Source organism: Lynx canadensis, chromosome C1 (assembly GCF_007474595.2).
Source record: "Lynx canadensis isolate LIC74 chromosome C1, mLynCan4.pri.v2, whole genome shotgun sequence".
In the NCBI taxonomy this organism is placed as follows: Eukaryota; Metazoa; Chordata; class Mammalia; order Carnivora; family Felidae; genus Lynx; species Lynx canadensis.
In genome coordinates this window covers 94,529,555-94,552,155 of record NC_044310.1, presented here as the reverse complement: position 1 = coordinate 94,552,155, position 22,601 = coordinate 94,529,555, and the positions used below count along the sequence as shown (strand labels likewise).

Here is a 22,601-nt window from a genome sequence, read left to right as displayed (position 1 = left end):
CAAGAAAACAAGTGGCTTCCAAATCATGAAACAGGACACAGAACGATACTTACCAGGGCAATCCAAAGTACAATATATTCATCGATAAAGCTGTTAAAATATTGGTCCAGAAACAAAAGTGCTGGGCCTATGAATGCTGTGTCATGCAAATGCATTTCACTCTTAGTCATGTGTGCCACCTGAAAACAAAAGAGAACCCGTGATGCAGGCACTCTCATACTAGAGCAACCGTGAGTCACAGTAAATCAGTTTTGTGCTCAAGTTTCAAGTTGTGTTCACAAGTTTCGAGATTTGGCGATACTGAATAAAAAGCTAAACTTCCAAAAAAAAAAAAAAACCCAGAAAACTGACAAGAATTATGTGTGAGAGCTATACACCACAGGGACAGACCATGTCAACCAAGCCCCGCCCCGCCCCGCCCCCCCCCGCCCCAGAAGATGCTTTTCATAAACACCCTTAATTCGAGTATACAGATGGAGACTGAAAAAGGCAGATAAACTAAAGCACCAAATGAAACTGTAGCAGAAAGAAGGGCTGTGGAGGTCCAAGAAGCTTCTGGTAACCTCCAGTTGTAGCTTCACAGAAGAGTGAGAACAGTTCCCATGTTGATGTCCAGGGATCTTGACTGGAGGAGAGCAAACTCTAGAGCTACTCAGGAAGCTGTGGGATGAAAGCTATGGCCATAAACCCAAAATAAGAGGAATTTTAAACACAAAACAAAGAAAAACTTTAGTGCTTACCACAAGCTTATTAGTGATTTTAGCAGATACAAAACCAAACGTCAGTATATAAAGACAGGGATGCTTTTCAAAAAGCTGAACTGCCGATTTCTTATAGATCATTGCAGCTAATGTAATCACTGATCCAATATGGAGAAAAGGAGAAAGGACACTTGTTCCCTGTGCAGAATAAAGAGAAGAGAGGTACGAACTGTCAGATACAACATGGATCTGTTGTAAGGCAGATCAACTCACACTTTTAAGAACCTCACGGTGCCTGACAGCCAGCAGTTTCTGTAACCAAATACTGAACAGCTAGTGAAGAAAGCAGCAGTATGGGTTGGTCAGGCACAATCTGAGGATTTTACTTACGCTGTCAGGCTTATTTTACAAAGCAGATCATACTTTTAAAAATACATTTGTGTATAAAGGCATGCATGTGTGTCTGTGTGTACATGCACAAAAAAAAATGCATGTAAGCATATACAAGTATGCATGTATAGATAAAAGTGAGTTTGGAATATTACTTTTGTTTAAGACTGAGCAGAAAGTCTAAATTAGCAAATGTTTTATACAATTCAAATGGAAAGGCAACTACAAAACCAAGTCCTAGTATAAACAATTGTGGGGAATCTTAAGATGTACTCACTGCTATCGTTGATCCATTTTTTCCAACACCACCTGTGAAGATTACACGGAAGTAATTTGTACAGGAAAATATGGTCCCTGCTACAGTACAAAGTGCAGGAAAAATTTTCATTTGGATATTCAGCACTGGAATCTTTAATGGGTGGAGAGAAAGAGAACAATTAAAATATATACAAATTGAAATAAGAAAATACAACACATGTTTGGTTCATATTCCCATATATCCTCCATATTCCCTCCAGTTTAGCAAATACTTAAATTCATGAACATTTCCCTCTTTCTATTAGAAGCAATATAACAAAGAGACGAGGCTATGTAGAAATTAATCTCATTTCTCACGCCAACCTTTAAAAAAATTACTGATTCAACTTTATTAAATTGTGTCACAAGCTAAGTAAAGTTCACCTAATGTATCCCAGAAGTCTGGCAACAGTGGAACAGGCTGTCTTCTGGACTTTTTATAAATGAAGTGTACTTTGCTTGTTTCTTTGTACATTTTTGGACCTCTGCCTTTAAATCTGTACTTTGTTACTAATTGTTATGAGAGACAAAGTGTGGAGCATAAAAGACTAGAAATATCTGCAGCTAGATTAAAAAAGCATGCAAACTAGAGAATGGAAGACAAAAGCTGTACTCAGAGGAGTTCTCAACTCCAAACTGTTAGGATACAAGCAACTAGAAAAAGCAGAGGGCAGCCAAGAAGACATTCATATGCAGGGCAAAAAGACGTCAAGCACCATCCAAGCAGGTACAATTGTGTATCCAAAATTTTAACATGTTAAATTTTCAGAAGAAGCAAATAATATATTTTTATAGCATACTGAAAATACAAAAGCATACTGAAAATGCAGATTAATTTACCTAAAGTGGGGCGGGGGAGTGCACTGGGCTGAGTGCACTGGGATCAAGTATTCAATCTTGCAAGTACAATATCCATCATTTAAAATGAAATACACTTGTGCTAACTTTTTAAAATCATTTAAGATTTTCTTTCTGTTTGCACCTCTCATTTAGCTTTTCTGAAGGCTCATATTTTGTCCAATATGGGTTGAAAATAAAGCAACATAAAATGATATATTCTATTAACAGAAACAAATGAGTATAAGTACAAAATTCCAGAAGCCCACAGGGTTTAATAGGCAATGAGTTCTTAATGAAAACATTTTAACTAGGGCGATTTATACTTTTTAGGGCTACCATTTAAAAACCAAATAGGACATGTCACATTTCCTAATTTTTTTTTTTTGTATACATAAAACCCAAGTAAAATTGGTAGAGACAACAATCCTAATGTTTAGATACTGTATTTCTTCAAAACTCTGAAGAACTCAGTTTGTTTATACAACTCTATGACCTCTTGCAAAACTGCAGCTCTGAAAAAAAATTGTAATCAACTGTTCAAATTTCAAGTTGTACTGTGGCAGTGTTTAGTTTTCTAAAATGAAATAGGTCAACTTAAAAGTTAAGCCCAGAACTTTACAGAGCATCCTAAATGGTCTTCTTCCTTCCCTAATTCATTTCTAAACCCTACAGCCCAAATTCAACACTTGTTTACAGTGAAGGAGAAAATCAACACCATGGTTGCTTTGAGCTCTAAGATTTTCCTGCTCTGGTTCAGAAAACTAGGGATATTACAATCTTAATCTGATGCACCTGAATTAAATTTAATACCCTGGCTAGTTTTCTTTTTTCCTCCAGAGACAAAGGCCCTGTATGGCAATGGGGGAAATACTATACTCCCTCAGATTTCAAAGGAGACAAAGCATTCATCCATTACAGCGGCATGCCTGTATTAGGGCCAGGGTATCGAGTAAGTGCCAACTCTGGCATAGCAGTCATCTGTGCCACAACTGAACTGAGTATAACCACAACTATAATTAAAATTTGGTGAAAATGCGGTAGGTTCATGGAAACTGTTGGCTATTGAAAGAAGAAAGAATAAACTGAAATATTAAAGAAGCCAGGCAATTTAGTAAACGCCTTGAACCACAAAATAAGTAAGCAAGCTACAGACTTAGGAGCAAAGTATCAAACATTCCTAAGACCCTCTCGGCTTCCATCATATAGGATAGCTATATACACCAAACCCTAAGTTTCTGAGTATAGGATTTTGTTTGCATTGATTTTTTATATTCTCTCTGGAGCCATGCATATTGTGAGTGCTCTATATACACTTGTTGAAGATTAAGATCTTCTCCCTTTCTCTTACCCTCTATGTAGAATTACTGTTATGGGAGAATAAGAAGACATATCTTGCTCCCACATTAAGAAGGAAAAAGAATGTTAGCTACAAGAAAATCTGAGGCAAAGTGAAGGGAGCTGGAAGGAAAGGAATCACAAGCCTTATCAGGCAATCCCTTAAAAATCAGCACCAAATGAACCACTTATAAAAAGCACCAAAAGCGTTGCCATTTTCACCTCCCACCCAAGATCAAGGAAGGTGGACACATTCTGTCTTTTCCCAATCTTTCCCTTTCTGGCCTTCTCATCTTGGAACTCGCCCAAGGTAGCTAACATGCATTCACTCTACAGAAATACAAGAAAGCTATACTGAAAACATACCTTTATCAGAGCTCTGGGTCATGGTGTCTGCTCTATAGCCAGGGGCAAACCCTCTGGATTTATGCTATCAAATTATGCATCTAAATAATATCAATCTAATATAATTCATTTTAAATTAGGTTAGAGATGGAAAAGCAGGTATTAAATCTCAGATTTACCAGATTACAATGGACACGTTCTGATTCAACAGTTTGGATTAATATAGAATATCAGTTACTAAACCGTTAAGACTAGTTTTCTTAGGGGCATAATAAAATGTTCTTATGGGCTTTGTAAATTTCAGCTGAAACACAAAGTGTCATTTTGAGGTTAGATACTACTAACCTTCTTCCAAACAATGTGGCAATGCCTATTTAGAAGTACTTTGAAAAGAAGTGATTTCCATCAAACTTTAATATAACAATAATTACAGCATCTACCAAGTATTTAAAGAAAATCACCATGTCTAAATTATTTAAGTCTAAGTACACTTCTTCAGTCTAAGGAATGAGACACAAATAAATTACACTGCATAGTAAGTCTTTATTTAGTTCTGCCTAAGGAATTCTGAAACTTCACCTGTGGTCTCACCACTTGACTTAAATGGATTCCAGAAGGTATCTATCTCATGGTTTCCTACACATTTAATCAACTATTACATTTAAAAGAATCAAATATCAGGGGATGCCTGGGTGGCTCAGTCTGTTAAACTCTTGATCTTGGCTCAGGTCATGATCTCACTGTTCCTGAGTTCGAGCCTGCATGGGGCTCTGCACTGACAGCGTGGAGCCTGCTTGGAATTCTCTCTCCCTCTCTCTCTGCCCATACCCCACTCGTGCTCTCTCTCTTTTCTCTCTCAAAATAAATAAAAACAAACTTAAAAAAGAAAAAAAAAAAGAATGAAACAGCAGTGAAAGTAACCATGAGGGGATTGCATGTGGGTCCCTTTCAAGTGAGGATAATTCTCCTTAAAACAAAAACAAACAAAGAAAAAAACAGTGATAGGATAAAAGATAGTTTCAAGACATTCCAAAAGAATATATTCTTCTGGGAAAAGCAATACAGAAAAATTAACAATATGGATTTTTGTTTTGTTCCTTGCAATGTGTAAACCCATGCACAGACTTTTGTGCATGAAAACAATTTTTCCTTAAAAAAAAGAAAAGAAAAAAACCACAAACAACCCAAACCAACAGAACTAATTACAAACTTTGGTAAAAACCCACCTCTCTGAAGGAAAAAAAAAAAAAAAAGCAAAAAAGCAGCAAGAAATGGGTAATCCATAAGCTGCAGATATAAATCACTTATCTTTGCAAAACAGCTGATATTCTGAAATCAGCTTTATAAAAACAATTGTATATATTTTTTAAAGCCATAGATTTGCTTCTTAACTATCAATGAAAGCCTTTTAATGAGGATTTGGAAAGCAGTGTCCATTTCGTGCCTTCAACTTCAAGAGAGATGAAAATTTGACGCTCCAAACGGGTACATTTTCTCCATTTTGGCACACAAATTATTAAATGTAATCTTTCCTAAACTAACATAATGCAATTTGAAACAGTATATTCAGCATTGAACCCATAGGGCCAAATAAAAAGAAAAAAAGAAATATAGTGGTCTGAGGTCAATTATGGGACTCTCTACTGGGAATTGCTCAAAGAACACAGAATATTTCTTTTAGCCTCCAAATATCACCAGAGAGGTCAGGCCCTTCCCTTTTACTTTAATGATGGTAACAGCAGGGCCACTAACAAAGGCCTGGGATCTGCATCTCTCCCGCAACCTGGCCTCACTCCTACTGGAGTTAGATTGTTGGGCCTGGGGATTTTTACTTCAGTCTCAGATCTGAGAGTTCCTACAGTTACTTTTTAAAACATATAATAAAAGAGGATGATTATATTATCTTAATTATCTATAAAGATAGGGCAAACTATTCGATCCTTTTAAAAGAAAAAAAAAAAAAAACAACAACCATCACTTCTGTTAAGTTCATGTATATAAATCCTAGTGAAAAAGGTAACAAGGATACCTGAAGCAAATTCACCACCAGGCACCACTTAAAAAATATACGCATACAGCCTATAACTTCATTTGCAATAATGCCTTATGTATTTCCATACTGATAAGGATAATATGGTTTATATACCTGACGCTGACTTGTTTTGCAACAATCAAGCCAGAAATCACAATTTTTGGTAACTGGTATGATGAAACTGTATAGGTAATTTATATACATTTAAGATATACAAAATAATTTTGGAGAAGGGGAGACTTTGGTATAAAACACAAAGTCTATGAACATAACATAGTCACAAGATACAAAAAATTTAAGTCAACATACAATTGACCCTTGAACACCACGAGGGTTAGGAGTGCCTACCCACCCAGCCCCATGCAGTTGAAACTCTGCCTGTAATTTCTGATTCCCCCAAAACTGAGCTATTGTTGACCAGAAGGCTTACTGATAAGACAGTTGATTATCACATATTTTGTATATGTATTATATACTATACACTTACAGGAAAGGATGCTAGACAAAAGAAAATGATATTAAGAAAATCATAAGGAACAGAAAACACATTTATGGCACTGCACTGTATTTATAAAAAAAAGTGTATAGTTAAGGGACCCTTGTTTTAACAAACCTGTGTAGTCCAGGGGTCAACTGTATATATAACATATATTTATTTTATTTATTATATTTGTTTATATATTTTATATTTATTTATATATTTTATATATATTTATATATGCTTAACTTGCTGGAAAACAAAAATAATAAAATTCTCTCCCTATATCTATGCATCTCCCTGTATACCTATATCTGAATCTATGGAGCTCAGATTTCACTAAAATATATCTTAGATTTCACTAAAGACCCTATCAGCTTTTGAGACTCGTGTGTATAAAAGATGTGAATTTGAATGATATTACATACATGACTAGATAGCTTCAAAATTTTCCTGGCAGACTATGGATTATTTTTATTCCTTTATCTCCTCCCTCCTCACAACCCTATCCTCCTGACAAAAGGTATTGAACAGTTTCTGGTAATGAATACTCAGGGAAGTATGTCAATTACACCTCCTCAAATATCTGATTGACCCTCATAAAGTGAATTAGGTATGCGAAAGATCTCGTTCCATAAATTTCCCATATACCTTAAAATTAATCTGATTTTTAAGAATTATGTTTGTTTAGGAGTAGTAAATCCTTTGGTGAGATCACACCAAATGAATGGCAAATTCTGAAAGCGTGGTGGTAGTGATCAGCAGTAAACTGGACCAGGCAGCACAAACAACTGTGACTCAGATCTGGAAGAAGATCTGGCAATTATAAGAGCAGCTTTCACTGAGGGCTTATTACTTGATACACACGGTTCTAAGTGCTTTATACGTACTACTCATTTAACAAAAAAGAATAACCCTAGGAAATAGGTATTATTACTGTTCTCATTTTACAGAGGAGGCAATTAAGCCACAGAGAGCTGAGTAACAGATGACGTTCACACAATACGCAGAGGAGCCCGACTGAACTCAGGCAGTCTGGTTCCTAAGCCTGTGCTCTTGGCTTGCATATTATACCTTTCATGTACCCTGTTTTGACGTTTTGTGAAAAAAAAAGAATGTGTGTTTATAGGTCAGGTTGAAAATCAAGGTCCTGGCTTGTTAAAACCATTCTATGGCACCGATTTCAATAAGCATTTATTCTGTTTTAGGGCTAGTTTATTTGCTACCCCAAATTTGTTATTCAGCTTTAAGCATATGACAGAAAACTAGTAGACTCCTATAGCTCAGAAAGAAAAAAAGTCTGATTTGATCTAGTCATTGGTTAACCGGCTATAGTATCCGCTGTCTCCTCAGATGTAAAATGGGATGACGAATAATAATTCAGATGGCCTTCCAAAACAATAGTCCTGGAATGGACCTCAAGTTCCACCTGACTCCAAGTAGTAAAATTCACCACGACCCAAAGAGAAGTTTGTGTCCTACCATTGCTGTGGCTTTTCATTTTCAGAAAGAGTAAAATAGTTTTACATATCACTCTTTAACTGGATTATCCTATATTAGAAAACACAAGCAAAAGACAACATGCATTACATGGGATACACAATGTGAACAAAGTTACCATAGATTGCCAAAAAGGTGGTCCTCCAATCACTGCCAGCAAATGCATGATTATTATGAAGATTTGCACTTCAGTCACATCAATTCTGATTAGGTACAAAAAGCCAAAAAAGCAGAATTACTCAAAACAATTTCAAGTTAATTACTTGCGAGCTTAGCAGCATTCCTCTATCATGCACAATAGAAAAAAATCTCAAATATTGAGGAAAGGGGAGAAGGAGGTGTCAAAAATTTGTTATGAGCAAAATCAAATAAAATCCAGAGGCTTTTAATTTAATTTGATGAATTTCACAGAGCAATAAAAACCCCTCCTTTCCATAGGAAATTTCTGACTCACTGAAGTTGGGCTGAAACTATAGCTTAACCTTTCCCACCAAAAAAAGGAAAAAAAGAAAAAAGGAGCAGGGGCAGGGCATGTGTGTATTAAATTTCGAGTGTCAAGCAGAGGGGACTGCATTACACTGCTATAGAATATGAAATCTTGAAACCAGGGCTTTGTAGTACCAAATAGAGGAAATGGTGAGTTTTTACTAAAGTAACGTACGTAAATCACTCAGATCTTATAAAACTTACTGCCCTTTAGTTATATTCACTTAATGCCTTCCATAGTAGGGGTGTGAAAAAAAAATTTCACCCAGCTCTCAAATTCTTACACTTATTAGGTGAACTACCCTAAGATTTCTGGAAAGAAGAACTGAAAAGCAGCCAAGAATTAGTTTGAGGTTGCTGAAAATGATCTTACAGTCAAGAAAAGACAAACCTGGTACAAAAACAGGGCAGTAGAAATTAGAAGTCTGAAAGTCTGAAAAAAAGAATATGGACAAAAAGATTGAGGAGCAAAGCACAAACTGACATTCTTTTCCTTCTACAGACCAGCACTTTACATAATCTTGAGATTATCATTCCAGATTATTGGATCCAAAATTAAAATTCTCACAATTTATCCTACAGATATACTTGCACAAAGTGTTTGTACAAGGTTATTTATTACAGCATTCTTTATAACAGCAAAGCCCTCAATGAGGGAACAGTTATAGAAATTAGAGTACTTCCACACAATGGAGTATCTGGTAGCTTTGAAAAAAGAGTGGGTTGCTCCCTACAAAGTGATATGGAAAAATATCAAAGATATATTAGGTGAAAAGAAATGTTGCAGAATGTATCAGTGCTATTGTGTGTGTGTGTAAAAAAGAAGAAAAATAATATTCTCTATTTTTGTCAGTAATTACATAACAAATTTCTGGAAGGATACATTGTAAACTAAGAACAGTGGTACCTACTGGAGAGGACAGTGTGGGGATGGACCGCTGGGAGAGGAGGATGGGAAGGAGACCATACACTGCATACGTTTTTTTATAATGTTAGTTTTAAACAAAGTGAATAGCTTATATTAAGGTAAATTTTTAAAAAAATTAGTCTAAGAAAAACAGATACCAACAACAGCAAGGGGATTCAATTCCCAGAGCAGAATGGAGCCCCCATTTCTGAAACTGACACTTAAAACATATAATGTGAGCTAGATATGCAAGTTTCCATGCCCAACATAAATAACTAAGTTGATACCAGTCTCTCACAACTAAAAAAAAATGAGCTTTGTTTGCTCCAGATTTTTTTTTGAACAGAAGCTTATTAAGTTGTAAACATATAGTGATGTAGTCATCTTTACATACACATTTATTGGGGAAAAAAATGGACTGAATTAGGCTAAAAAGAATCTGTAGAGCTGACCTGATGAATGGTGTTGCCAATAAGGGGAATTACACTCAGTAGCAGATTCAGGAGACTAAGCAGGTGTCAAAGATGATCGAGTCTGTCTTGGGTGGAGGAGGGTAGACATCTTACAACATTTTGCTGGATATATGAAGTAGCCTTTTGGGAGGGGAAGGGCCAGAAGTATAGAATTACAAAATAAAAATGGAGGGAACCTCATGCAATTAATCTTTGTACCCTGGATGAATGTAAAAGAGAATGGGGAACATGAAAGATCTTTATAAAGCTCAGACTGGGATTCCTAGGGAAAGTTTTATGGATTTGCCTGTTTAAAAATTTTAGAAGACAGAATTTCCTAAACCATGCAGATACTGTCATTGTATTTAGATCCACGATGCCTTAATGTTAGGAGGGAAAGCCAGGGAAAACTTACCAGTTATAGGTAGTTAAGAGTTTTTTTTCCTGTTTGCTTATTTGATTTAGAGGAATACTCAGTACTCCCGGATGAGACCCTCCTGCACTGAATCATGGCCTATCCCCACTCCTGGAGGTGTGGCTCTAAGCTTGACTGTCAATGAAGAAGGGTGCAGTAAGAGGCCATCCCTAGAGATAGGAACTAAGGGAACTAAGAGGGACAGGTGGCAGAAGTGATTAACAATGAACAAAAGAGTCAATGAATCTACTTAGACAAGAGTTGCTTATATGGCAGTCCATTTTCCTACCTTTCCACTAAGAAGTCTCCTAGTGGATGAATTTATGGTAATATAAATTCATCATTTACTACTTTTGGCTGAGGAGGAAAGACAGTTATCCAGAAAGGAGAATGTTATGGAAAGGCAGGAATGTGGCATTTCTGTAGTCACTTTCTTATTATTCATTTCAAAATAATAATATGGGTGGCAAATTCCCAAATGTTGGGACTACTACTCAAAAACCAAAAAAGCATCCTCCAGAACTACACTAAAAATAAGCCCTTCAAGATACAAAGAATATGTGGTAAAGGAGCATCCAAAACACCAGAGTGATTTTTTTTTTTTTAAAGACATATGGGAAAACAAATCTCTTATCTACAGCATTAGATTTCCACAGCCTAAAAGTTTCAGAGGGGGGAAATTAGATGAGAATGCACTTAATTTTCTGTAACCATGAAGGTATTTAAATATTCTGACTTGTTTGGCTTTAAATAATTTCCTGTTTCTATTTTAGTATAGGTTGTCAAAGTACAGAAAGAACTTGCCCAATTGCTATGTATAATCTCTTCAAATGACAACAACAAGCCAGCCATAAACAACATTCTAATGGCTGTCACAGAAGAAAAATGCAAAGAAGCAAACCAGCTGTGGAGACTAAGCTCCCCCATTCTTTTGATGGGGAGGCTGTAAGTGTGGCAGTCAAAATAACTGAATATTTGAAATAAATCCCCTGGGCCCATCACTCCTAGCAACATCTTAATGGTCTACTGACTAAGAGGTAAAGAGATCATGGTATCTTAAATGAATAGGAGTAATTTTAACTTCTAAACAGGGAACAGAAAATCTCTCTAGCTGGGAGTGAGAAACTCCGAGGGTCTCTATCACAACAGAAAGGCAGCCTAGGTCAGTTATTACATCAGAATTAGAGGTTTAAAAAGTGATTAAGGGGTGTAACAACCTCAAACTTCCTAAGTTAACTGACTATGAATAAAATTTCTATTTTAAGTTTCATTTTCATTGTTCAGTTTTGAGAGAGATACTTAACAAATGCATCTGATTTGAATTCCAACAAGACTCAGGAGTAATGGGAATATGAAGGGATTTAAATGACATTCTGTGAAAGCTGGTAAGCATGTTAATCATCTTTTCCCTAAAATTTTTATGTCTTTCCACTCACTCTAATGCGAGTTAATCTATTTTTCTTATATGTGTCACATATGCATTCAAAGAAATATTTGCAGTTAATGTATAAAAGCAATGTTGTTGTTGTTGTTAAACTCTACACAACAAATGTGATTGTATTATAATTTGGGTTGGCTGTTGGCTTGGTTAAGAGAATATGCACTAGGGCTAAATTCAAGTGTCAAAGAAACCCAGATTTGTACAATTTGACTTGTGAGCTATTTATTATTTAAAAAGAAGAATTTTGTTTAAAAAGACATCCACTGAGGGTGTCTGGAATCCTATTCAAAGATTAGATTGTTATTAATTACAGATTTGCACTCACTTGTCAATGGATCTGAAGTTGTAGGGAACTTCTGCATGACCAGAACATTTATTATACCAGAAAAATCATGGGTGGGGTGAAATCTTGGTAGACTGCAACCAAGACTGGCCTAGAAACTGACCATACTGCCTTCCAATATTTTACTTTCTACCCTTGATAATGGACAATCTGGGCATGGCAAGCTTAATGTTAGGTAATATTAACCAGACAGCTGAATGGTAACTATGATATTTTAAAACCAAGTGGTACAGGGCACCTGGGTGTTTCAGTCAGTTAAGCATCTGACTCTTAATTTCAGCTCAGGTCATAATCTCACAGTCGTGGGATTGATCCCTGATTTGGGCTCTGTGCGGACAGCATGGAGCCTGCTTGGGATTCTCTCTCCCCTCTTCCTTTGCCCCTTCCTGTTCGCACATACACACACACTCTCAAAAAGTGTTACATACAGAGAAAGTCTAAGCATCTATTTTTGAGATAAGCTGAATTATTTAAAACCATATTTATTATCTACCACATGAAGGACTAAATGGATCTTTAGATTATCTGAGAAGACTAAAAAACACCACCTGCAACAACAACCCATCCAGTGATTTTCGAGTAAGAAGAAAAATAGCCAAAGGCTAGAATGTAAGTCCTCTAAAAGGAGCTAAAGCTTAGGTCTCACAATTCAGGGGACAGCCTACCCTTATCACCCTTGGAAACAGAAGAATTAGGAGAGTCCTCTCACCTCATTTAGTAATAATCATGATGAAGTTAAATGAAGGGATCATGGACCTATTCTTCCTCTCAAACTAGCACAATCAATTCTGGAAGAAATCTAGCAACTTCTGGGAGTTACTAACACAGGTCTTAAAATCAATAAAAATAACAGTGGTAACAAACACTTATATGCCAGTCACTAAAGCTGGCACATTACATTCTGATACTCTTAATCTTCACAACTATCTAGGAGGTAGGAACTATTGCCACAATTTTATAGATGTGGAAAGTCAGATAGGTTAATGGACTTTTCCAAGGTTACCGAGATAATAGGTGGCAGAGCCTTGAAAGAAAATGGAGGTGTTGTACCTACATGGTGCTAAAACTCTGATTTTTAGTTTACTAATCAACTGGAGTAAACATCTGTGCTAAGTTTTTACCTTGTTATCACTAAGGTGTCCATGTATGATGTTTCTTGTATTCTAACACAACTTTCTGTAAAATGGTAATAGCATTCCAAGTTTAGATGCTAATAAATTAAATTAATTGGAAACAAATTATAATGAACTCTTTCTTAAGCTTATTTTCCCCCTGAACTCTGAAAAAATGGAAAAAGAAAAACCCACAAACATCTGACAGTCTCATTGCAATGATCAAACCAGTTAAAGCAACAAATATTAAAAGCAAAAAAAGTCTCTGCAAGTTAGCAACTGGTAAAAGAACAGATTTGCATTAGTTTCTAGAAACATTTTAATAGGAAAGGTTCTATAAATACAGGTACTTTTTTATCATACACAAACAAGGTGAAAGTAAGTAATATAGTCAATATCCTGACTATTAATTTCACTAAGAACACTGGGAGAAAAGACCTTTGGTGAGTACAATTAAAAATAGTAAATGAGCTATCAAAAATTGTCTACTTAGACAACTGCAGTGAGCATAAAGTTTTAGGTCTTTGGAGAAAGAACCAGAAGACAGGTCATGGGTAGAGGGGGACTAAAAATGACACATTCTGAACTATGCACATTATTCTACCCCAGGAAAATAGACCCCACAAATAATTCTGCAAGTACATTGTAAATTCAAATGAAAAAATGGCTTTTGTTTTGATTCTAAATCATGTCTATAGTACTTTTCAGTATTCTCCAAAGTCTAAGCTTCTTTTGAAAAAAAAGATGTAAACTATCCCTCACTATTAATCTGTCCCCAAAGATGTCTCTACTGCCACTGAATAAATGGATTTACAATGCTGCAAGATACCTTTCAGAAAGAACTCTGCTACCAGACTTACTCTATCACATTATTGAAACATTTTGGAGCATGAGGATTCAATATAGGAAACCTAATGCAGCCCCGTATTGCTAGAACAATATGTTAGGTGTCCATATGAACAGTCCCCAAACACTCCATGAACTGCAAAATAAATGGAATTTAAGCTCTACTTTGCTTGTGAATAAAACTTTCATACTAAAGTATGAAAGATTCTGGACTATTCTACTGGGAAACTCTTTCCTAATAAATATTTTTGAACTTTTAAAAGTCATAAAGTCTAAATTATAATTTTAACATGAGAGAAAAAAAAGATGTATTATTTACTCAGCATTAATTAAGGAAATATGTATTTACTAAAAACAAACCAAACCTGAAAAAGGATGTTATTCAACAGATGGCTATAGTAACATGAAAAGCAAAGGATACTTAGTTTTAAAAGCACAATAAGAGAAGAAAGCAGTAAACAATACAAATAGGAATAGCTTCTAGCATTAATTTTTTTAAAAACTAAGATCGTTGAAAACAGAAACAGAAGAATCGGTACTAGATTGCTTAAAGAATATTCTAAAGGAGGGGCGCCTGGATGGCGCAGTCGGTTAAGCGTCCGACTTCAGCCAGGTCACGATCTCGCGGTCCGTGAGTTCGAGCCCCGCGTCAGGCTCTGGGCTGATGGCTCAGAGCCTGGAGCCTGTTTCCGATTCTGTGTCTCCCTCTCTCTCTGCCCCTCCCCCGTTCATGCTCTGTCTCTCTCTGTCCCAAAAATAAATAAAAAACGTTGAAAAAAAAAATTTAAAAAAGAATATTCTAAAGGAGTTAAGGGAATAAACAGAATCTTTCCTACATTACTATTAAGCATCTTCTCAACTTGCTTATCTAAAGGGAAACTCTGCTTGCTTTATTGTTTTCAAAATATAAATTAAAAAAAAAATCTAGTTAATGGTGGAAAGGTATTTGTTTTAAAAATATTACAAAGAGCAAAAATGATATTAGGTACAGTAGGGTAAGTGAGAGATAATTGTTTCTAGCATCAAATCACCAGGAATATTATTTTCAAAAAATTTTAATAGGGTGGATTTTTATTGCCCTATATATATTAAAATTATTTGTTTTCTAATAACCTGTTTGTCTGTGAAATACCACCAGAAGACTTTTTATTTTTTTGTATTTTAATTACTCTGTGCATGACAAAGGTGCTGTCTTTATTGAGTTCACGCCACTGTTCATTGGACAGCATGAATATTCTAGCAGTTACCGTGAAGTTCCAGAACCAAGGTCCCAGGGTTCCTGTGAGAAGCTGGCATATTATAATTATGATCTGGGACTCTGTAACATCGAATCTATGCATAAGGAAACAAACATTTCAAAATAACTTTACTCAGAGCTTTTGCCAAAGAGCCCTACAGGTAGCAAAAACATTTAAAAAGTAGCATTACCCTTATAAAGACATCTAAAGATTCAATAACAATTTATACAGTACTATTACTAACCTTATGCAAACATGTATATTTCTTACCCAAACCAAAATAGTAGAAAAGTGTAAAGATTCAAACTATAACACACTGAATACATGACTTGTAAATAGGCAGCTGGAAACACTAGAACTAAAAATGCAGTTAATTCTCAGTTACCCAAGTAGTGAACACTACTTGCCAAAGAATCACATTAGCTGTGACATAGGTCCCTTCTCTGCGAGAACCTATCCAGACTTCTCTGTCGAGGAGTGCTTCCAGAAGCCCCAGTGTAGTTATCCAGGTGTTTGAAAAACCACTAATCATCTCATACCCCTTCACTGCCCCACATCTCATCATGCTCCTGCTTCTGCTATTCAGTAAAAAAATGCACACGTATGTGAAAAGGGCAAGGGGGAAACTATGACTTCTTTGGATATGGTCAGAACAAAATAAAACTGGTCAGCTCCTTGCCCCGTTTCCTGATAATTTCTAGTCTAAAATCTTATCCTTCTTCCTCTTTCTCTTTCCTTAATTCCATACCAGCATTATAACTCTCTACTATATTGGATTAGTTTATTAGTGGTAAAAATAAGTAACATGTCTAATGTGATCACTAAAGGATGTTGGCAAAAGGAGTGGCAGTATAGAACAGACTTCAAATCAAAGCCATGTAATCAAAATTAAGAACCTAGGAATGCTAAATGTGATGGAAACAGGTCTACGATTTTACCCGATGATCTTAAAGTCCAAACTGCAATCTAGGCTTTACATTAATATAAACAGTTGTTTTAAGATCTTATCTCTAACAATTTGATAAAATTAAAATAGGCACAGTCCAAATGAATGACTTACTAACAAAAAATACACAGGGAAACTAGAAACTGAAAGGAAAATCTTTGATAGTTATTAGTTCACATGGTAAGTCTTAAACTTCTAAAGGTATGAATATCCTATATGGGCATTAACAGGGAGCTTCCTAATTCTTAATCCACAAAAAGTGGATTATACATTAGCAGTTTATAACATTAACAGTTTTTAGTCACTATGATATCTGCAAATACTTATACTTTACAGATTTCTTGGGTAAGAATTGAACTGGATTTGCCAGACTACCAGAATACATAGCCTATTAACTTTTTTCATTTAACTAGAAAAGAAAAAGTCAGAAGTTATGTATTTACATAGTTTTAGCTAATGTAAAAATGTGAAAAAATGAATTGAAAGTTTAGCTAATGTGAAAAAATGAATTGAAAAATGTACTAAATACTTTACGTGCTATAATTACAAATAGTAAGTACACTGAAAATAGCATCTGTAAAATTAATAGGCTCATAGAAGGAACCTTAGATACCATCAAATCCAAAACTCTGACTTACAAATTAGGAAATGAAAGTTCTGGGCCTTGCTCAAGCTGATACACAGACAATAGTCTGGAGGTAACACTTGAGGCAAGATATACTGATCTAGTTCAATTTATTATAATTTCTTTCTTTTTTGACTTGTGAAAAGTTTTGTTGTTTTTTTTTTCTGAAATGATAATTTAAGAGTTCTACCTTTCACAGTGTGGAGGATTTCTTTAAGGCCAGTATTTTGCATAAATAGTTTTATTAGAGATTGTCTAGAATTTCTAAGCATTTGATTTATAAAAAATGATTCTACATATACATCTACAAATTATATATTTTAAAATATCTAGATATACACGGTTTAAGCCTTAAGAGAGGAAATGTGAACTCTTCCATTTAGTATAACCCATAAACATTTTAAAGTATATTTTACAAATGTTTACAAATGAACTTCGATTCATAATTCTTATCTTCTTCGGCCGACCCAATTCTTCTGTGAAGTTCTAGCCTCTGAGCCCACTTCCCTCCCCAGTCTTTCAAATCCAAGTTAGTAAAAATCCTAACAGGCTAAGTTGGGTCTAGAAGGGTCCCAGTGAGCAGTACTCATCTCTATCAGACCTCTACTTGCTTGGTCCAGAAACACTGTCAGAACAGGGGTCTGTCTAGATGTGACAGGTACTAATATTCTCTGTACAAGGCAGCTTTCAGTTGTGATCAGAGCAAAATGCTGGAAGATTTAGTCATAATATCAGAGATGATGTATCCAAAACACATTGACTTTCTCATAATATCTGACTTTGAATGGAAATTACTTAGTTAAAAATGAATTAACTATGGTGCCTATTTTTGGTCAAGATATGAGCAAATTTAATAACAACTAAAATTAGTGACACTAGGCGATTAAGAAAAACAAATCAATATCTCTTATTTGACAAATATGCTATATGGTTATTAAACACACAACAACCTAAATTGATTATATATAAACAAGAAATCCTCATGATTTTTTTTCATTTGTGCGTAACCACCAAAATAAAACAATTAAAATAAAAATATTTTAAAACAAAATTCCTAAGGTGCCTAAGGGCCGCTTTCATGTTTCTCCAAAAAGGAGTAAGAAAAGTAAGGGATTTAAAAAAATTTCTTTAGTCAGGGATGCCTGGGTGACTCAGTAGGCTAAGTGTCGACTTTGGCTCAGGTCATGATCTCATGGTTCCTAAGTTCAACCCCTGCATCAGGCTCTGTGCTGACAGCTCAGAGCCTGGAGCCTACTTTAGAATCTGTGTCTCCCTCTCTATCTGCCCCTCTCTCTCCCCTCAAGCTCTGTCGGTCTCTCTCTCAAAAAAATAAATAGTAAAAAAAAAGTCTTTTTAGTCAAATTACACTTGAAAGGTTATCTTATTCTTTTCTAATTAAACAAAATTTAGATTTTCTCCTCCACACATATAAACTTTACTTCAATATTCAACCTATTATACATCAGCCTATTCTACCTGCTCTTGAAAAGAATGTGAAATCTTAAATGGCATTTTTAAAACTTCTTTAGGAATATCTCTATTATTCCATATGCCCCCATTACATTGGAAAAATATCTCCTTAAATGAGTACTCGCAGCACATTTCTTTGAATGTTGAGATCTGCTTTTACTTTAAAAAAAAAAAAAATAGCGCTGCCTTAATATGAATGCAGGATTTCAGAAAATTGTATTTAATTTTCCAAATCAAAACCAATCCCTTGTAAGACTAATATGTAATTTAAATTGAGATATTAAATTTAAACTGGCTCCAATATTTGTGTATCTAGTTTCACACCATTACAAAGAAGCACTATAGTCTCAGTGGGACAGTGTCTTCCCACCTAGTCCCTCTGCCTGTTACCCTAAACATTGTTCCTGCATTTTCATCAGTCTAGCTCCGTAGATCCATCTCTCTTTTCTCCCCCAAATATCTTCAATCTCTTCTCTAGCCAATTTCTTCTGTGTAAATTCAAAACCCTCCTTCCTTTGCACCTATGTTCTTTCTTCTAACAGATGCCTTGCTTCTTCCCATCGCAGCCACACATTCTGTACATCACCTGTACCACATGCTTATTTAGTCCCTTCACTTCCCATCCCCTACAATCTGGCTTCTACCCTTCCACTACAGAAAACTACTCCGGATGGCCTCAGATCGCCAAATTTAGTGTACAATTTTCTGTCCTCATTTTGAGTCTTGGCAGCATTCAGCGTTGTTCTCTTTAGAAATCTCTGGCTTTTCATTCTGGTATGCCTCCTTCTCTGGCTGTTCAATAATTTTCATAGGCTTCTAAGCTTGCTTTCTAAGTTTTCTAAGCTATTTTCATTCTATCTGGATGCCTAAAATCCCTCACATACATGTGCTGATAGAACTCGCCCTTTCACATAGGTTCTTCTGCGTGTAGGGCCTTTCTCTACCCCCCATCCAGCCACCTAAGGAGGGGAACTGGGAGTTACTCCCGTCTCTGCTCGCTCATTCATTCTCCATGTGCAGATAGAGATTAGGTCCTACAGTTTCTACCTCTTCAGCCTCTCTCCAGGCTATGACTTTCTCTCTGATAGCACTGTCATCACACTAGTTCAGGTGTGAGCATTCCTCATGTTAATTATGTTGATGACTCCAACAGGACCTCCTTACCTCTGTACTAGCCCATGCCAATTCACCCTCCAAATGCTGCCAGACTGCTCTTTCCAATTGTCCTTTTGTCATTTTCCTGGTTTCGGTTTTGCAAAGGCTCCCCACAGATTCAGGAAAAAAGCTCATATTTCTTGGCAGGACATAGAAATCCCCTGATTTTCTGGATCTTCTCCAGCCTTATCTCCTGCCACTCCCCTACAGGCATCTTTGGTCTAACAATATGGAACTGCTCACAGTTCTCTAAGTGCATATTTTATCAAAGGAATACACCACAAGGGACATTCTAAGACTGGCAAATTGAGAGCTGTGCTAACAAATCGCTCCTAAAAACACTGTTTACTCTTCCCCTACTTCCATGGTTCACTCCCTCTCCTTCCTTCAGTTCCCATACTACATGGTTGGTGCTGCTTTACTTGAAAGGGAAAGAGAATTTATTGGGGCTGATGATAAATAAACTTTCAAAATAAGGGCTTGCAAGTTAACTATGAGATAATAACCACTGAAACAAACTATGTCAAATCCAGATATTACAAGTTCTGCTCATTTTGAAAACAATCACATCACTAAAAATTAAAACTGAATTAGGGCAAACCAAGTGATCTTGGAAGTCCATTATATTTTGTGGTTTTACCAATGCAGAGTAATACTATGAAAACTTGAGATATAGGCTATAAAAACAATTTGAAAAAAACATCTGCACACAGTATTTTCAATTACTGCTTTTTTTTTTTCGTATCGGAAATCTACAATATTTCCTGAGCACTGATCATTTTTAAACTGATGAATGCACAAGCATACGAGTTTCAATTGGACATGCATGTCTACTATTGTCACCTTAAGATGGGCCTTAAACATGTCTTCCAACCCCTTTATTATAAAATTCTTCCAGGACATGTCTTTTAGTTAACATCCAAAATAATTATTGTTACTGTCATAAGTTAAGAACATCTTAAGTTCTGTTTAAATAAGTTTAGCAAAAACAATTTGAACTGAATTTGTAAGGAACAGGTGGATTTCTGTGCATTTGGCTCTTACAAGAGCTAGAAAACTAAGTTTATTAGGGATCTAAAATTTAAATATCCATTAATGATTCATCTTAAAGAGACTAGGTTAAGATGTTCTCCTATCGTTTGCAATCAGAGATTTTATTTGGATATTTCATGAAGTATTCAGAGTCTTTTCTCAAGTTCTTTCTCTTTTACTTTGACACCATGAAAAAAATAAGACTAACTCGAGCCGTGTAAATCGGATCTGTGGCAATTAAACACCAGTTGGTGAATTTCACCCTTTACCTTGTTCCAAGATGAGTTTACTCATTAATATTTATGAAAAAGTACTGATCAACAGGTAGGAACTATACGTTTTGGAGTCTGAAAGGAGTTTGTATTTCACTTTTTAAATTCTTGGGCACTTGTTGGTGGTAGTAACCTATATGGTGTGTTTATGTCAACTGAATTATTAAGAGCTTAGATTTTTATAGACCCACAAATAATATGAAAAGAATAAAATCTAATTAAGCTATGATATTGAGAGATGAGAGTTGCTCTCTGCTCTCATAAACTATGTAATCTTTCCTGAAAATGCATTTTCATATGTCAAAATAAAACATGGAGTTAAGGTAAATACAGGAAAAATACAGTGAATTTATCTGAGGGAAAGACAAGTGGGTATGAGTGAGGAGGGGCCACTGCTTTTCATATTATTTTAAAAATATTGGTTGGGAGGTCCTAATATTTCCTTCTGAACAGTGTGATGGACAGACAGAGACCATTAGGCAGCTACAATAATGAGAGTTTTAAACTTCTATTTGCTAAACTAATTTAGTGCTTTGATCAATTCCTAATACTGAGATATGTAAAAGCAACATTCTCCATATCTGAAAGAGAAAACAAAAAAATCACTGTTAAGTGTTACTTACATTCCAAATCGCAATGTTCCAGAAACATATGTTTGCCAGTGTGCACAATAGAACATGAATGTTCCCGCAAAACAACAAAAAAACATCCAATCAGGGTTTGTCCCCAGCTGCACTGCAATACAAGTTCCAAGAACCACAAAAACTGCAAAAGAAAGATCACGATAATAACTGAACAATCTCAATAACCAACATTAACTGAGCTGGAAATGCTTTTAGATGAAGCAAAAAAAAGAAAAAAAAAAAAAGACGTGCTATGAATGTACAATCTTGTCTCAGGTACCCATGGTTCCAGGAAAGCAGGATATAATCTTTCACCCCATAATTTCACTTCCATTTTTCACTATACCACTCAGTGGAACCAAAGGTCTTGAAAGCAACTAAAATACTTGAGCATTTTTTTAATTTTTATTTATTTATTTATTTTTTTTCAACGTTTATTTATTTTTTGGGGACACAGAGAGACAGAGCATGAACGGGGGAGGGGCAGAGAGAGAGGGAGACACAGAATCGGAAACAGGCTCCAGGCTCTGAGCCATCAGCCCAGAGCCTGACGCGGGGCTCGAACTCACGGACCGCGAGATCGTGACCTGGCTGAAGTCGGACGCCCAACCGACTGCGCCACCCAGGCGCCCCACTTGAGCATTTTTTGGAGTATCCTCCCAGTTTAGTGATAGTGATGAACAGTAAAAAATTACAGGACAGAGTAAAAAGAAAGACTTCCCCTGTGCCTCAGTTACCTCATTTGTAACATGATAATAAAAACCAGACAAAATAAATCAATATTGTAAAGGATTTCAAACAGTGCCTGAAATATATTAGACATTGCATTAAGAGATTATTGGCGGAGGAAGAAACACTAAAGACCTACATAATTCACAAAAGGACTGATTGTTTTTTACATCCATAGCTATCTTTTCATATGTAGCAGATATAATTATGGGTGACTTATACAGAAAAACATGTCCTATAAAAGTTTGGAACTCAAAGTACACCACAAAAAAGATTACCACTTAAAAGAAAAAATAGGGGGGTGCCTGGGTGGCTCAATTGGTTGAGTGTCCTACTCTCATTTTCGGCTCAGGTCATGATCTCTCAGTTACGAGATTGAGCCCCACATGGGGCTTCATGCTGAGTGTAGAGCCTGCTTGTGATTCTCTTTCCCTCCCTCTCTGCCCCTTCCCCTGTGGTACACACGCACGCAAGCTCTCCCTCAAAATAAATAAATAAACAGGTAAAAAAAAATAGGATACACTTGATTAAATTAGGTGCCCGTTAAGCCTTTGTATTCAGTAGAAGTCTTGAGTGTTTCTTGAGTCCTTT

At 35.9% G+C, this 22,601-nt stretch overlaps 1 protein-coding gene across 2 annotated transcripts in view; it reads right to left on the bottom strand.

Annotated features, from left to right (window-relative positions):
- CEPT1 (choline/ethanolamine phosphotransferase 1) overlaps nt 1-22,601 on the bottom strand; it is a 37,017-nt gene that overhangs the window by 1,423 nt on the left and 12,993 nt on the right. The window contains exons 4-8 of one of the 2 annotated variants that reach the window (XM_030325943.1): nt 21,282-21,423; nt 15,168-15,252; nt 1,369-1,500; nt 741-899; nt 54-179 (exon numbers count right to left, since the gene is read on the bottom strand). In XM_030325943.1, the coding sequence (XP_030181803.1) occupies nt 54-179; nt 741-899; nt 1,369-1,500; nt 15,168-15,252; nt 21,282-21,423 (644 nt within the window). Of the gene's footprint in view, nt 1-53; nt 180-740; nt 900-1,368; nt 1,501-8,036; nt 8,122-15,167; nt 15,253-21,281; nt 21,424-22,601 lie in introns of both variants that reach the window. The other variant, XM_030325942.1, reaches the window with a different exon arrangement.